Raw genomic sequence first — 16,032 nt, forward strand, 5'->3', positions numbered from 1 at the left:
ACGGGACGCACCTAACTGTCGGGGTGCTTCGCCGAACTATTCGGATCCCTTTTGTTACGAACTTAAACGACTGCGTTCAGACAATGATAGGACATTCCAGATAATTGAGGATAGTAATCCTACTTTTTCACTTTTCGAGTCGTATCGCTGTCTGATCTCAAACGGGAGCAATAATCGGCAATGTGTGAACCCCGCATAAAACTGAACAGTGATACTAATGTTTATTTCACTTAAGATAATTTGGCCATTAGATATGCTAGTATCTACGCTCATTTAAAATGTATATAACACTTTCAACGTGATATGTGAGGGGATAATAATACTTGCAAATCTTTTCACAAAATAAAACTTTTTGCCGGTATGTAATTCGAATAATGCAAATGTAAAGGTTTCCATTGTCGTTAAACGCACCTTGAAATTTCAAGATTGACCATAGAAGAACCCGAGCTTTCCTCTTAACGATCGGTCTTTCATCAGATCATCCCTCAGTGTTTTATACGACATTTAAAAAAAAAGTATAATGTAACTTATGTATGTCATCCCGTGATGATTGACGTTTTCATATAGACAGTAACAATCAAAACCAAGGAGTAAACAACTCACAAAACCAAAGGACATTTACATCAACAGTTATAAATAATAATTAAGATCCGATCTGCTTTCCTGGATTTACGTTCATTACTTTTTTCACTATCGAAAGCCGTGCGATGAGATGTAGTTGTTATATTCTATGTCATTTGGTCTCTGTAGGAGAGTTGTCTCATATGCATTATACCACACATTCTTGATTTCATTCTTAATTTCAACGTCACCTTGGTTGTAAAACGTTGAAAATATCAAAGATGCACAAGTTTTTTTATATATACACAGATACACAGGCGATAGAAAGATGTTTTCATTTTTGAATTGATACCCCCCTGTTACTTTAAATAAACAGTTCATTATACATGTTAATTGGTTTTTGTTATTAACATTCATATTCTAAATTCATATATTCACAGTATATTGTATTGTATTATTTATCAAAAGAAAGATAAACTTTAAAACATGCATAGCGACTGTGATATATATATATATATTAAGTAATACATTATTTATAAATTATTTAAAAACCTCTGAAATGAACAATGACTATATATAGCAACACATTCGAATTAACTTCTTTAAACAAAATCTTAAATTAGATTTAAAAGTAAAGAGGAAGTCACGTTTATTGGATAATATTATTTGTAAAATTTCCTTCTTGATAGGTAACCTATTTTCCTACTTCACAAAATGATCTCATCATAGATACCTGGATTAAATGATTCTGAAACAGATTTGACATGGAGAGTAAAAGTGATGTTGAATTAGCTATCCAGGCATTGGAGGATACAGAAAAATTGGAAGTAGAATATATAAAACAATTGCGTATGGCCAGTCTGCGTTTACAGAATTTGCAAGAGGACAAAAATCTGGAGTCAACACTAAATGAACAAAATATTTATCATCTCTCGAGGAAAATAGAGGAGAGAACAGCAGGTAACAACAAAGTGAACATTCATACAGCAACATTCCAAAGCAATATGAATACATTGAAAGAGGTTCTTCCTAAGAAACGTGAAAACAAAGGAAGTAAGTGCAAAAAAAACCAGAGCTATTTTTAACAATTCAAGTAAGATTGCTTATTAATCATTTTACTATTATTGGTATAATTTAGATTAAAGCTATCAAAAAGCTGATTTACATATTGTGTGCTGATCAAATGACGACTAAGTCGATTTTGTATTTGGAATATCGTGTAATGAAAACCAATCATCTTTATTTTTCGAACATACATTTATTTTCTATATGGCGTGTATTCAAACCATTTAGAATTGACAGTAAAAAGGGAGAAGACCTAAATGTCCATAAAGAACCATATCAAAGAACTACAAATACACCATGGTGATGGGAAACAGTCAGGATTCTACTTCGTCAAAATTACCTCCCCATTACGCCAGTTTATTTTCACAATCGTAGAAATGGAAGCCATTGTAGGGATGACGTGCTGCTAATTTTGCTCTCGGAAACCGATAAATTTATCCACATTGAACCATTACGATCCTTATATGTCAGTTGTATTTTGAATGACAAATGTATCAACTAGCTTATGAGCATCAGTTAATGATCTTGTCTGCATTGATTCACTTAAAACTATTGTCTGATCGGTTGGCAGGGGAAAAATTCATAAACATTTAAAACCATTCTAATTAAATATTTCGTGGAAGGGCAGACTAGATTTTTTTAGTGATTGAAGACTCACTGTGTCTAAACCACACCGGCAAAATTTGTTCGGACTCGATGGTATCTAACATCGGGCACAATGACGGAACATCAATAGACAGAAGAAAGATAGATTTCTCCTTATTTTCTTATTTTTTCCATGATATCAAAGAATATAGATACATATACAACTATTTTCTATTGTGATATGCAATATTTTCTACAACTGTTCTATATTAACGGAGAAATAAGTAAAAATGCATGTCAAAATGACGAATTGAGTGAACCTTGCCTCGAAATTGTTTAGTTTCTCGTTAAATTGTTCACATTGTTCGAAAGGAAAGGTACGGGAAGATATATACTGACACGAAGATTTTAAATTTGTTTATTATGAGCAGCTCAATACTTGTATTTCTGTGTATGGAACGAAAGAAAAGGGTCATGTCAAATTGAAATAAACCGGTTTCGTCAATGTTGTTTACTACACAATCACCCGGTTTCGTCTACATATATCACCCGTTTTTTTGGGTTTTTTTTTTTTAAACAAACAAATTAATGAAAAGCAACGTTGACCCGGATCTGAAGATTGTCTGTCGAGAATTTAAATATATATTTAATGTAAAGTAAACTTGGCGTCTTAAAATCTATTTTAAACGGGCACGTCTGGACATAGGTAATTATTGTAACACACATTTTCCTAATGAAAGGTGTATCCCTTATTTCATGTATCTTCAAACTAATTTTAAATTTGTCAAATAGGGGAATTTTGTACAATAATTGGCAATAAACAGCTGCGCCATGACCGCATGATACGCCCGTCGTCTTGTGAGTGAAGTTGTATGCAATAATCAGGAATAGTTTCTGAGATAGGGCGCACCATGTGAAAACCTCTATTCTTTTTTTTACAAAAAACTCAATAACTCTAAAATAAAAGATTGAATCATCACCTAAAAGTATAGGGATCTTAAGATTAATATTAATAAGTGAGTAAAATTTAAACAATAATCATAAATAGGTTCTGAGATACATCGCAATAAGTGACCCCCCTCCTTTTTGTTTTACCAAAAAAAAAATCAATCACTCTAAACCAAAATTTTAAAAATGACCAAAAAGTAAACAGAAGTTTAAAAGATTTATATAACTAAGAAGTATGTAAAGTTTGATTCAGTTATAATACTTCGTTTTTGAGATATGGCGCGACATTAAAAAAAAACCCATTCCTGTTTCACTTACATTTCCTGTAACTCAAAAAGATTTAATTTGATTTTCACTAAAAGGTTTACAGATTGTTTGACCATTATAAGAAATAACTATGTTAAATTTTAAGATATAGATAAGCTGTCCTCAAGTTATGGTGCAACATGTTTATGCTGGACAGACGGATAGACGGATAGATAGACGGACGGACCGAAAGACTGATAGATGGAGGAACGGACGGATGAAAGGACGGAAAAGGATGAAAGGTGAGTGGACAGACGGACAGACGGATGTATACAATTATACGTCCTGTCAAAATTGTGACGCGCGTGTAAAAACGCAAAGAAATGGGAAAAAAACTCGTAATTAAAGGTCAATAAGTTTTATTAGGATGTCGGCCAAGTCGACTTATTTGTATATTTTGTCTTCCTTATCATTTTTGCCATATAACTTTTATATATATTTGAAAAAAAAATGTATAGAAATCGATAAAAAGAACTTGAAATTCGTCAGTTATCTCTTAAAGTGTATACCGAATTAAATAATAAACATAATCCAACTCACTTAATCCGATTTCCCGGGTGTCCCTGTTTTCTCATTTCTTACAATATTTTAATTCGGTATACACTTTATACGATAAGTGGCGAATCTGGAAGACGTATAGGTTGCACGCTCCCGACCCCACCTTTGGTTGCCAAAACTATATTGATTCATGTATTTAACGATTTTGTAAAGCAAAAAATAATCAAAATACTGTTCAACTCGGCGGTATGTATTTGAGACTCATATAAATAATAAGCCGCTGTCCGGTGAAAGAAGTTGTTTTCCAACGACCCTCAAAACTCATTTTCAACGCTGAAGTTAAATAATCAATTATAATGTAATGCGATTATGATTTTTTTTTATTTGACCAAACCGGGTTGTGCATTGTGAAATCTATGACGAAACCGGGTGGTAAACATTGACGAAACCGGCCAGTTCCATTTTGACATGACCCATTTCTTTCGTTCCATACACAGAGATACAAGTATTGAGATGCTCATAATGACTATTTTTGCAATCTCCGTGTCAGCATCTATCTTCCCGTACCTTTCTTTTCGTACAATGTGAACAATTTAACTAGAAATTAAACAATTTCGAGGCAAGGTTCACTCAATTCGTCATTTTGACATGCATTTTTACTTATTTTTCTGTTAATATAGAACAGTTGTAGAAAATATTGCATATCACAAAAGAAAATAGTTGTATATGTATATATATTCTTTGATATCATGAAAAAAATAAGAAAATAAGGAGAAATCTATCTTTCTTCTGTTTATTGATGTTCCGTCATTGTGCCCGATGTTAGATACCATCGAGTCCGAACAAATTTTGCCGGTGTGGTTTAGACACAGTGAGACTATAAACCCTAGTTATCACACACAAAAAATATTATAATTTTTCGAAGATATGCATTTTCATCATCCAACTTGAAAGACTGTCGTCAAGTACTTTCAGTAAAAAAAATAGCTATTCGTACACACCTTCTCTGTTTTTGTGATTTATTAGGTAGGTATTTCACTTGACCCGTATATTTCATCTTCTAGTACTGTGATTTTTTTATGTTATAAAGTCAACCTGTAGCTTTGATATATAAAAATGATAGAATCTGATGCGAGACGATGTATGAAATATTCATGCTTTGTACGATATCAAGACAAAATATTCAACTCAAACACGCCCTAACATAAAAAGGTGCACTCGATTTTCTCTTTCGATACAATTGTTACCCATTTTTTGGATTTTTTTCTTGAGTCACTTAATGGAAGGGCAGACACGAAAATTACTGAAATAAGAGATTGATATGTTTTCCGTCCGTGGTAAAAAAAAAATAAATCGGAGGTTATGCATTTTCTACATCCGACTTGATATCTAATTGTTCTGCTCAACTATGTACTAGATAAATTGAAAACTTATGCAAAAGGTGTTTTTAATATAAAACACTTCGTAATTGAGAAGAAAATTGTAATTTTGTTCGTTTCTAATAACTTTTAAATTTGTTGTCACTATAGTAAACATTACAGTTAGCATTTATCGCCTTCTCTAACAAAGAGCTTCGATTCTTTTGTTCTATTTCAACCGGGTTTCCGACTGAAAACAGACGAACATTATCTGCAATCTCACTAGAAACCGTAAGATAACCAGTTTTTATTCGAATAGTAATACTCATTGCTCATTTCACATCTAAATAAGTATTTGTCATAAAAAGAAATGTATTGGAAAAGTAGCTACGACAAGTGAATTTTATATCTAACAGAGATGTTCTAATACGGTTAACCAATTATGCATGTTACATAAAAATGGAACCCGTAAAATTTTCGAAAAGACGATAACGGCTTTGTAAATATTAAAATAAGAAGATGCGATATGTTTGCCAATCAGACAAGTCTCGATAAGACACCAAATGACATAGTAACTAACAACTATAGATTACCGTACGGCTTGTAATTAGTTTTCAAAGGTACCAGAATGAGCCAAACTCATACCACATAGTCAGCATTAAAAGTTCTCGAAATGAAAAAATGTAAAACTATACAAACGAGAAAGATAACGTGTTCTGTAGACCATAAGATCTATTTAAAGAAGTTAAAAGGGGCTTAACGCATCAGATCGATTCAAAGAAACACATCTAAAAAACAAAGACAGGACATGGAAGAGTACTTTAACATCTCCACAACAAAAGAGACACTCTTAAAGATTATAGATAGCAGAGTACTCACAGTTACTGGCAGTAAGTTCGAAGCCATTACTAACGAAAACTAATGAAAGAAATCATGTATCTAAGACTATAAAATATTTATCAGTGGAAATCCAACATTCAATAAATGTAATGTTAATAAGTCATTAGCAGTCAGAGAAAAACATGAACTTGTTCAAAGCAAAGTTGCAGGTATCGACAGCTATAAAGTCATTTCATTATTTTTAAATGATTTTGTACAAAAGTTAATGATAAGTTCTTTTTAAGTAGTTAAGGAGCTAGTTAAAGCACTGAAAAATTAGTTGTAGAACACTTACCAAAGGCCGAGATATTTTAAAGATTTTTGTTTGTGTAGGTTAGGTAACTAATACATAGTAAGGACATTCATATGTTCAGATGAGTTCAAAGCTGTAATGTGGTTATGATATGATTGTTAACTATATGACTCCACGTGAAGCGTACATATTTAAATCTAGAAGAATTTTTAAAATGGTTTATTCTTAAAAACTTCCGTGCAGTATTTATGGCAAATAACCACCTCATTATTAGCTACTTTGTCGGCCGGGATGGACACAAATTCTTGAAGTGTGTTTCTTATTTCAGAAACATGCGATTTGTGCATCCTTGAATTTATTTCTATTTTTTAAATGTAATACTCGAATATCAACAACATTCACACATTTATTAAAATATGAATTTTTTATCTGATCTCTTTTTTCCCGTATACCCTTTTTTTGTGCAATACGAAAAAAGTTCGTCCTATATGACCTGGCGACATTGTTTACAATTTATTTTGGATAGAGGGATGATATATTTTATCCTTCTTTCTTTTTCTTATTTATTTTGAGTTTCCATCTCCTCGGTCTTAAACAATTTCGAAGACCCCCATGATAACATGGACCTAGGGATCATATCTAAAATTCGACAATCAACAGTCTCGAGATGGACGAGTATTGTTTTCTAATAGGAGCACCTGAGTTAACCCTTAGTTTTTGATTGAGTTCTTGTTGCACAATCTTTAGTATTTTCTGTTGTGTTTTGTGTACTATTGTATGTCAGTTTGTCTTTTCCTCTTTCAGCCAAGGCGTTGTCAATTTGTTTTCGACTTCTGAGTTTGAATGACGCTTTGGTATATTTCTCCTCTGCTCCACACTGATGGTACTGACGCATAATTACAAATAATACTTCTGCTGGTTTGTTTATATGTATATGAAACAATAGCTCGAGGGTATCACAAGCCCAGTAGTCAGCACTTTTTGTGCTGACATGAATTATCATTGATATTGTTATGTTTATAAATTAACTGTTTACAAAATTTTGAATTTTTGAAATACTTAGGCTTTTCTACCTCAGGCATAGATTACCTTAGCTGTATTTGGCAATACTTTTGGGAATTTTGGTCCTCAATGCTCTTCAACTTCGTACTTTATTTGGCCTTTTTAACTTTTTTGGATTCGAGCGTCACTGATGAGTCTTTTGTAGACGAAACGCGCGTCTGGCGTATATATAAAATTTAGTCCTGGTATCTATGATGAGTTTATTTACAACCACTGGGTCGATGCCGCTGCTGGTGGAGACTTATTTCCCCGAGGGTATCACAAGCCCAGTAGTCAGCACTTTTTGTGCTGACATGAATTATCATTGATATTGTTATGTTTATAAATTAACTGTTTACAAAATTTTGAATTTTTGAAATACTTAGGCTTTTCTACCTCAGGCATAGATTACCTTAGCTGTATTTGGCAATACTTTTGGGAATTTTGGTCCTCAATGCTCTTCAACTTCGTACTTTATTTGGCCTTTTTAACTTTTTTGGATTCGAGCGTCACTGATGAGTCTTTTGTAGACGAAACGCGCGTCTGGCGTATATATAAAATTTAGTCCTGGTATCTATGATGAGTTTATTTACAACCACTGGGTCGATGCCGCTGCTGGTGGAGACTTATTTCCCCGAGGGTATCACAAGCCCAGTAGTCAGCACTTTTTGTGCTGACATGAATTATCATTGATATTGTTATGTTTATAAATTAACTGTTTACAAAATTTTGAATTTTTGAAATACTTAGGCTTTTCTACCTCAGGCATAGATTACCTTAGCTGTATTTGGCAATACTTTTGGGAATTTTGGTCCTCAATGCTCTTCAACTTCGTACTTTATTTGGCCTTTTTAACTTTTTTGGATTCGAGCGTCACTGATGAGTCTTTTGTAGACGAAACGCGCGTCTGCCGTATATATAAAATTTAGTCCTGGTATCTATGATGAGTTTATTCGGTATGTGCTAACAAAATAGGGTTTAAATGGTAAAGTTATAAAATTTCTAGATAAGTTGATGAAATCAAACCCCTGTTTGTATATTTAAATTTCCGAAAAAGCCGTTTACGACTTCGGGTTTATTGATACGCGTGAACATCCGATGGTGACAAAAAAAACTGTTAATAGTGGGCTCTCGACTAAAGTTGTGTCTCACTCCTTAAAAATATCATGTTATTTACTTGTTGGGTTTTGACCCAGTGTACAAAATAACTGATGATACCATTGTTTTCAAATGTGGATGGGAGATCATCGAGTGTATTATTTATACGATGTTCTGTTCGTTGATTTCGATTGCAATGTTTGCCATGGGATCTATAACACGGACATTTGTCGAGGATATCATAATGGGAAATGAAAACCAGGAAATATATTTTCAACAAGGAGATCTATTCTCCATGTGCTAGTTTTTCTAGAATATAGCTTAATAGGTTAGAAAGGCTTCGAATCTGAAATTTGAAATCATCACGATCGTCATGAATAATGTCCAAGAAAGAAACACCAATCACCCAATTAAATAAACAGAAGGTCATGAAAGGGAAAAATTCAAAACATCACATTCAAAATTATCATTTCTTGTTCATGTTCTTTCTATCGGTAGATGACTTTTTACCTTAATTCGTGTTCTTCAATAAACATACAGATCCGCAATTTCCCTTTTTTCTTTCAATATATAAGGATCGAAAACAACAGGTAGATATACACAGTAAGAGTGAATTTTCGCATTTCTGGCATTAGTTGATTGTTCTTATGTGAGAGTTTTTCTGCAATAAATACGATATTTAGGTAACTGCAGATTGAAATAGTTTCCAAGAACATCGGAATATCTTTTTTATATTTTGTTGGCTGCTAGATAGTCAGTGTTTTCTTTGAAAATGTCTGTACCAAGTCAGAAATATATCAGGTGTTATCCTTTGACGTTTGATTTTGTCCGTTTGTATAGACCTCCTCTTTCTAAACTTTCCTTGGAGTAATTTTTTATAATACTTTTTACAAATCCATAATCTCTAAACGGTGGAGGATTTTACTTCAATGAATTTAAACGCTTTTCTTTCCACGAACATTTTCGAAAATATTCAATATTCAAAAGATGAGTTAAAATATATATGATTTTTGTTTGTTTATGTTTTAGTTTTAACAAGATGTTTGGATAACATGTGAAGTTTCTACCCCTGTTATTTAATATCATATTTCACATTCGTGCTGATTTTATACATGGATACATAATTCTAGCCATTCTAAATATTATAATGGTACATGAATCTAATGACAAAAACAAGCTTAATATGCTATAAAACAAAACAAAAAAGTAGATGGTAAAATTGATGAGTGGGGTAAATTGTAACTTTTACTGTGTATTGCTACCACAGTTAATACCACACAATGATTGAGGATATCATGGATATGTCAACTTTGAAACGGGATGGTATCTGGTTTTGATTTCTTATCTTACCGAATTAACAGGGGAAAAAACTCGGAAAAGAGTTCCGACTTATTCATTTACTCCTTCTGTCATAGAATCAAACGTTTGATTTAAAATAAGGACATTCAAAATATACAATGAACGATAAACAACATTTGTTACGCGATCATTCAATACTGTGATAACTCAATGTGATTTCGTTCTTTTTTACTTTAGTAGTATTCACATCTTTTCTGACAACTATTCATTTTTGGATTTATTTCTTATTAACAGGGCAAACAAGTCACGAAACAGACAGTGGATTTGGCAGTGTAACGTCAAAGGTTCTTAACAGTAGTAAGTAGAATCAAAAGAAAAAAATAATAAACCAACGAACCCTGAAACTTACTTTAATTTTATCCCATGAATCAGCTGATATTTAAACCTTGGTAAGGAATAGCTATTTTTAGACTTTATTTGTAAAATGATGGGAATTTTCGAAGGTTTTTTTAAATGATATAAATAGCTTTTCTTAAGAAGGAAGAACTCTTTAAAGTTTACGAGCTAAAAGCATGCTATCGCCTTGAATAATGATTTTAGTTTAATGGTAGATCATGTTAAAATATTTTTGATAAAGAAAATTAAAGTACAATACAATAATGTAAATTGATCGGAGTTTATATTTTAGTCCCGGTATGTACGAACGTATGCACACTGACAGACCAGAATAATACAAATAATAACGATGTAAAAAATGGCAAGATGCGCCTACAAGGTTGCTGATATGTTAATGCTTGCTCAATATCCAGTTCAACTAAAAATTCATATTAGGGAATTTGCTATGATTTTCATCTTTATAATTATTTCAAATTTATCATTATTATTATCATTATTCAAACAAAAAATCAACCTATCTTAATTTGGTTCTTACTTTAAAGAAAACTTTGAAATTTATGCTACATGAACGACGAGTTTGCAACTGCAAGATCTGATCACCATCCATTTTACTGTATTTAATTAAAAATATAGACATTTGATATGGGAGTATAATTAAACCTTAAGGACGGTATCAACGTTGGTATTTTCCAGCCATCTTTGTATGGTCTGTACCAAGCAACAAAGTTAATGAATTGTATTTTGATCTTTATTTATTTTTAATAAAGATTTGTAAAGCTTCACATTGTGTCTGTTTTGCGGGAATTTGAAAAAAAAAGTTCAATTCCAAAGTTTGTAACGTTAGATGATTATCATTCTGAAAGATACTCTTTTTATGACTTTGGTCGAAGCAGAAAATTTGAGTTCGTCATTTCAGATGAAAATATTAAACAAATCTGTAAATCTTTGCATTTAAATGTCCTTCATTCAAATACCTTCCAATTGGAAAATGTCATATACAAGAAAATGTTATCATCTACAGATATTTCACATTAAAAATATGAAAATAATATTTTATGTTTGATATGCGAATCACGGGTTTTTCTTGATTTACCCTCCTCCATTTTCTTGTCCTGAAATTTACTTATACAATAGCGTTTATTTTACGTGAAATGGAATTCAAGCTTTATGTTTGTTTTAGATGTCATGAGTGGAATACAAGATACAAACCCACCAAGGAATGAACACCAGTATTGTTCAGAGGCAAGTTAAAATAAATATTTAATACAAATTAAATGTACAAGTGATATGAATGAGTGAACATATTTTAATTTCAATATGAAATTTGATGAAATTTTATATATAAAATAATTTATGATATAGATAGTTTTCATTTTAAATATCAACATACATTCTGAAAAAAAAATCAATTATAATTTTTCCATAATTTGTAAAATTGCATGATTATTTTTTTTATTATTATTATATTACAGGCGGAAGGAGAAAGTGATGATAGAAAAGAAAATGACAGGGATTCTGACACCGAATGTTGACAGCAAAATTCTGATTCATACAATATTATATTCAAATACTTAAAAGATGCATTATTGTTATGATATGATCATTGCAAACATAGTATACATGTTTGTAAGAAGTCATAATTGTTAAGAAATTGGTGAACGTGTGATATAAAAGAATACCTAAACTTTTTAAAAACATATATTCAATTTATATTCTATCGGATAGCAGATACGTCTCACAAGCTCGCATCTTAATGTTGTACTTGGGTGAGGTTTTGGAATTCGTGTCAAATGTTCGGACTCCTTGGTGTTTTCCATACAATACAAGGTAAAATATTTAGCCCCATAACACCCATTTATTTTTTCATATAATACTAAATAGCACATGAAAGGTCATTTGCCAAAATTTTAGAAGATTTTTAATTTTCTTTCTTTTGTTTTGAGACCCAAATTATACCAATGCAAATATAAGGTAAAAGTCCGAGTCAGCCTTTTCCCGCCATATTTTAAATCTCAAATATCTCGAAAAGGAGGTCCATGACCTATCAATATTTTTAGCTTATTTTTATCCTTAACGAAAACTCTACCGGCTTATAGTATCAATTTTAAATTCTTGATTTATTAATTTTCACCTAACCTCACCTAAGTACATCCTCAAGTTAAAATACACCCAAGATTGTATCGTCGAGTAAGGGCATCAACATCATTAGTTTGTCAAAGGAAAACTAGATATCAAATAAATTCGATCAAAAAGTTTATTTGACATTTTCAGTTTTTCGAAATTCATAAGTATGTTTTAAAATAATGAAATACATGTGCAATTGTTATTTGAACAGATTAACCTTCTAATATCAATAATTATATGACTGTCTCATAAATGTTTTTATCTGAATGTTAGCCATTTTTCCTCTTTTGGTTTTCTGTTTATTTATATTTCACAATATATTCTGTATCTAGTTTCACATTTTTCGTTTTCTTGTAAAAAAAAAACCTGTAGAAACTGATGCTTGCCATCTATATATACTCAGGTTATCAATGATTTCCATACAAAAAAAAAAGATTTAAAAACATATCAAGTGCCTTAGATAATTCCGGCCAGTAAAGTTTTCATGTGATCTCCGTTAGGCCATTTATATATACAATGAAGATATTGCAATGTAAATGTAAAGCTTACTACATATGACAATTTAGATATTGAGCGTTTGGTGCTGTTAAAATGAGGAGAAATGATTTAACAATAGGTTGTGTATAAGATATTTTTTATTTGATAATTACAAATGTCATTTAATTTATCAACAAAACCCTAATTCGTGTTTACTTTTCTACATTGACTAGAGGTATAGGGGGAGGGTTGAGATCTAAAAAAGCAAGTTTAACCCAGCCACATTTTTGCTCCTGTCCTAAGTCAGGAGCCACTGTCTTTGTAAGTCTAGTATGATTTTTAATTTTAGTTTCTTGTGTATAATTTGGAGTTTAGTATGACGACCATTATCAATGAACTAGTCTATATATATATATATATTTGTTTAGGGGTCAACTGTAGGACACCTGCGGGTGCGGGAGTTTCTCGCCCCTGTGTTGAAGACCTTTTGGTGACCTTCTGCTGTTGTCGGTTCTGTGGTCGGTTTGTTGTCTCTTTGACACATTCCCTATTTCCATTCTCAATTTTATTTCGTTTTTGTTTTATGTCAAACAGTATGATTATTCATGTATATATGTTTTTTTAAATGTATACCTTTCGAATGTATTTGTTTACTGTATTGTTTTGTATATCATTTTTAGGTATGATTTTCTTCAAATGTACAATTGGTGCTACAAATGAATTTCAGTAACTTTTTTTTATGAAATCCAACATGCAATAATTTTTATAGGGTCAATCTATTATTCTTCAAACCAGCAATACATTTTTTTAGATATCAACATCACATATTATAATTTGAAAATTAATAGACCTGAATGTACACTCGTTTAATGTGTTGGTCTTAATATTCTTTCATGGGTTTTTTTTTCTTAAATTCAATTGCTGCTAACTTTTATCTTAATTATTACAACCATTGCATGATAAGATTGTATTTAAAACTTAATTTAATTTCTGTTTATCGTTATGCCATGTGTTCGTATTACTTTTATGTTTTGTAGGAAACGTGTAGTATACTAATTTTCAATCGGAGTGAGCATAATTATGTTTTGCCTTTTCTTCCTAAGAAGGTACATACATGTAGTATCTTAATTCATTAACTTTCGTCCAAGTTACAATTTTTGATTGTTTTTACTATTATCAATGATTATCATTATTAGTATTATTATTATTATTGTTGTTGTTATTGTTTTAGATAATACAAGATATATATATATAACTTTGTTATGAAACTAATTCGTTTTATTGTGTAAAGAACGAATAAAATCGTCCAATAATCTAATATTTTAACTTTTTGAATTATTTGCATAATATTTCGATTTGACAATTTACATCCTCATCCTATCATTGATACTATATAACATAAATTTATGTTGAGTGAGAGATATGTTGTCGTAGTCTCTATTCCATCTAAACAGATAGAAAAAGAACAACGTATAAATCTTTTGTGGGGTTGAGTTTTTATTAACTAAAAGCTTTAATTCTTAATATCTTGATAACTTTTTTTGGCAAACACGAAATAAATTGAATTATTTGTTTCCATTACACATAAGTGTCTATTTAAATGTCTATCAAAAATATATGTTTGACACAAAATAATCACCTACAGGTCAAAGGAACTTACATATACTCTCTTTAATACAGTCTCTTGAAACTACATGGTGAAACACTTAAGTTGGAAACATGAAAATGAAGCCCCAAAAAATAAACAATAGTAACAATCAAATTCTTTTAATCATAATCAACTTCGCTTACGCAATCGACAAAAGTTTCACATCGTCACTTTCTTTATAAGTTAAACTTGTATTATATACCAAATGACACACTTAATAAAATTGAGAATGGAAATGGGGAATGTGCCAAAGAGACAACAACCCGACCATAGAAAAAAACAACAACAGCAGAAGGTCACCAACAGGTCTTCAATGTAGCGAATAATACATGCATTTCTGCATGACAGAACACTAAAAGTTGTCATCAATGGCATTTCTTCGACCTTAGTTCCCATAGTATCTGGTATTCCCCAAAGGAAAAGTATCAGACCAAATGATTGTTCTTATCCATATAAATGACCCTCTGAATATTCGCAACACAGCAAGCTTCGAGAAATTTCATGGATGACAGCATAAATTCTACACATATAAAAACATGAAAAACACATGATGAGCGCTGTCAATTGAAACTTGTTAAGACTTAGACGCAAAATAGGAGTCAGATTTGTTCTTGGAATTCCCCCCCCCCCCTCAACACAAACTAGCTTTTTCAACAAAACAATTATACTACTAGTGTTAAACAGATGTTAATTTTAAGAAAGGTAAAACATTCAAGAATAATTTGAAAGAGTTTTAAATATTTTAATTTTGGAGTATTCGGAAAATAATCGCATTTCCGTCTAATTTTTGATAGATTAATGTTCGGGTATACATGATAAAATATGTCAAACAGTAATAATGTCACTAATAAATGTTTAAGGTTTTTACAAATACAATGTGAATGAAAACTGTTTTTAACAATATAATGGGTGTCGATTTAATCGACATGATATATATTTTGAACATTATGAGTGTTTTTAGATATTAATCTAATTATTGTTTATTCAATTTCATACACATTTTTTTCTTTGGTATTGTTATTGTTACAGTATTCCACCAAATAAACAGAGCTAACTATTATGAACGATGACACCAAGCAGAACACTTGGTTCTTTTTAAATGGAGATATACTTACAGCAACATTAATCAGATACCTCAACAAATATAACAAAAAAGTCTAGTATTGTTTACAAAATCCGTTATTTCAAATGGCAACACTATTGCTCGAGAAACGCCGAATTTTTCTACATCAATATTTAATATTTATAACCATTCAAAATTGACTATTCAATAAAAACAAACTTAAACTTTGGCATTTAAAAAAATAAATTACTAAAAATTCACTTCTTTTACTTCTTGGTTTACTTCACATTCCCATCTATTTTTAAAACTATTATACATAATATTTTTCAAATTAGGTAGAGTCTGTTTTCCAGTTTTGTCTGGTATACTTGGATGACATGTGTTTACTTTTCTATTGAAATGGCTGCATTACCATGGTGTTTAACATAATATC

General features: G+C 31.2%; 1 protein-coding gene across 1 annotated transcript; it reads left to right on the plus strand.

The window, feature by feature from the left end:
* The first annotated feature begins 1,237 nt into the window (after positions 1-1,237).
* On the plus strand, positions 1,238-14,103 carry LOC139491740 (uncharacterized). The gene is made up of 4 exons (XM_071279574.1): positions 1,238-1,614; positions 10,186-10,248; positions 11,468-11,529; positions 11,760-14,103. The coding sequence occupies exons 1-4, from the start codon at positions 1,326-1,328 to the stop codon at positions 11,817-11,819; spliced, it is 474 nt and encodes a 157-aa protein (XP_071135675.1). The 5' UTR covers positions 1,238-1,325; the 3' UTR covers positions 11,820-14,103.
* Positions 14,104-16,032: the final 1,929 nt, after the last annotated feature.

The sequence above is a fragment of the Mytilus edulis genome, chromosome 10 (assembly GCF_963676685.1).
Source record: "Mytilus edulis chromosome 10, xbMytEdul2.2, whole genome shotgun sequence".
NCBI classification, from domain to species: Eukaryota; Metazoa; Mollusca; class Bivalvia; order Mytilida; family Mytilidae; genus Mytilus; species Mytilus edulis.

Bases quoted from the DNA above. Each gene is read 5' to 3' on its own strand.
- LOC139491740 (XM_071279574.1), top strand. From the start codon at position 1,326: ATGGAGAGTAAAAGTGATGTTGAATTAGCTATCCAGGCATTGGAGGAT. The intron at 1,615-10,185 runs GTAAGTGCAAAA...TCTTATTAACAG, and splicing joins GAAACGTGAAAACAAAGGAA to GGCAAACAAGTCACGAAACA. The intron at 11,530-11,759 runs GCAAGTTAAAAT...ATTATATTACAG, and splicing joins AACACCAGTATTGTTCAGAG to GCGGAAGGAGAAAGTGATGA.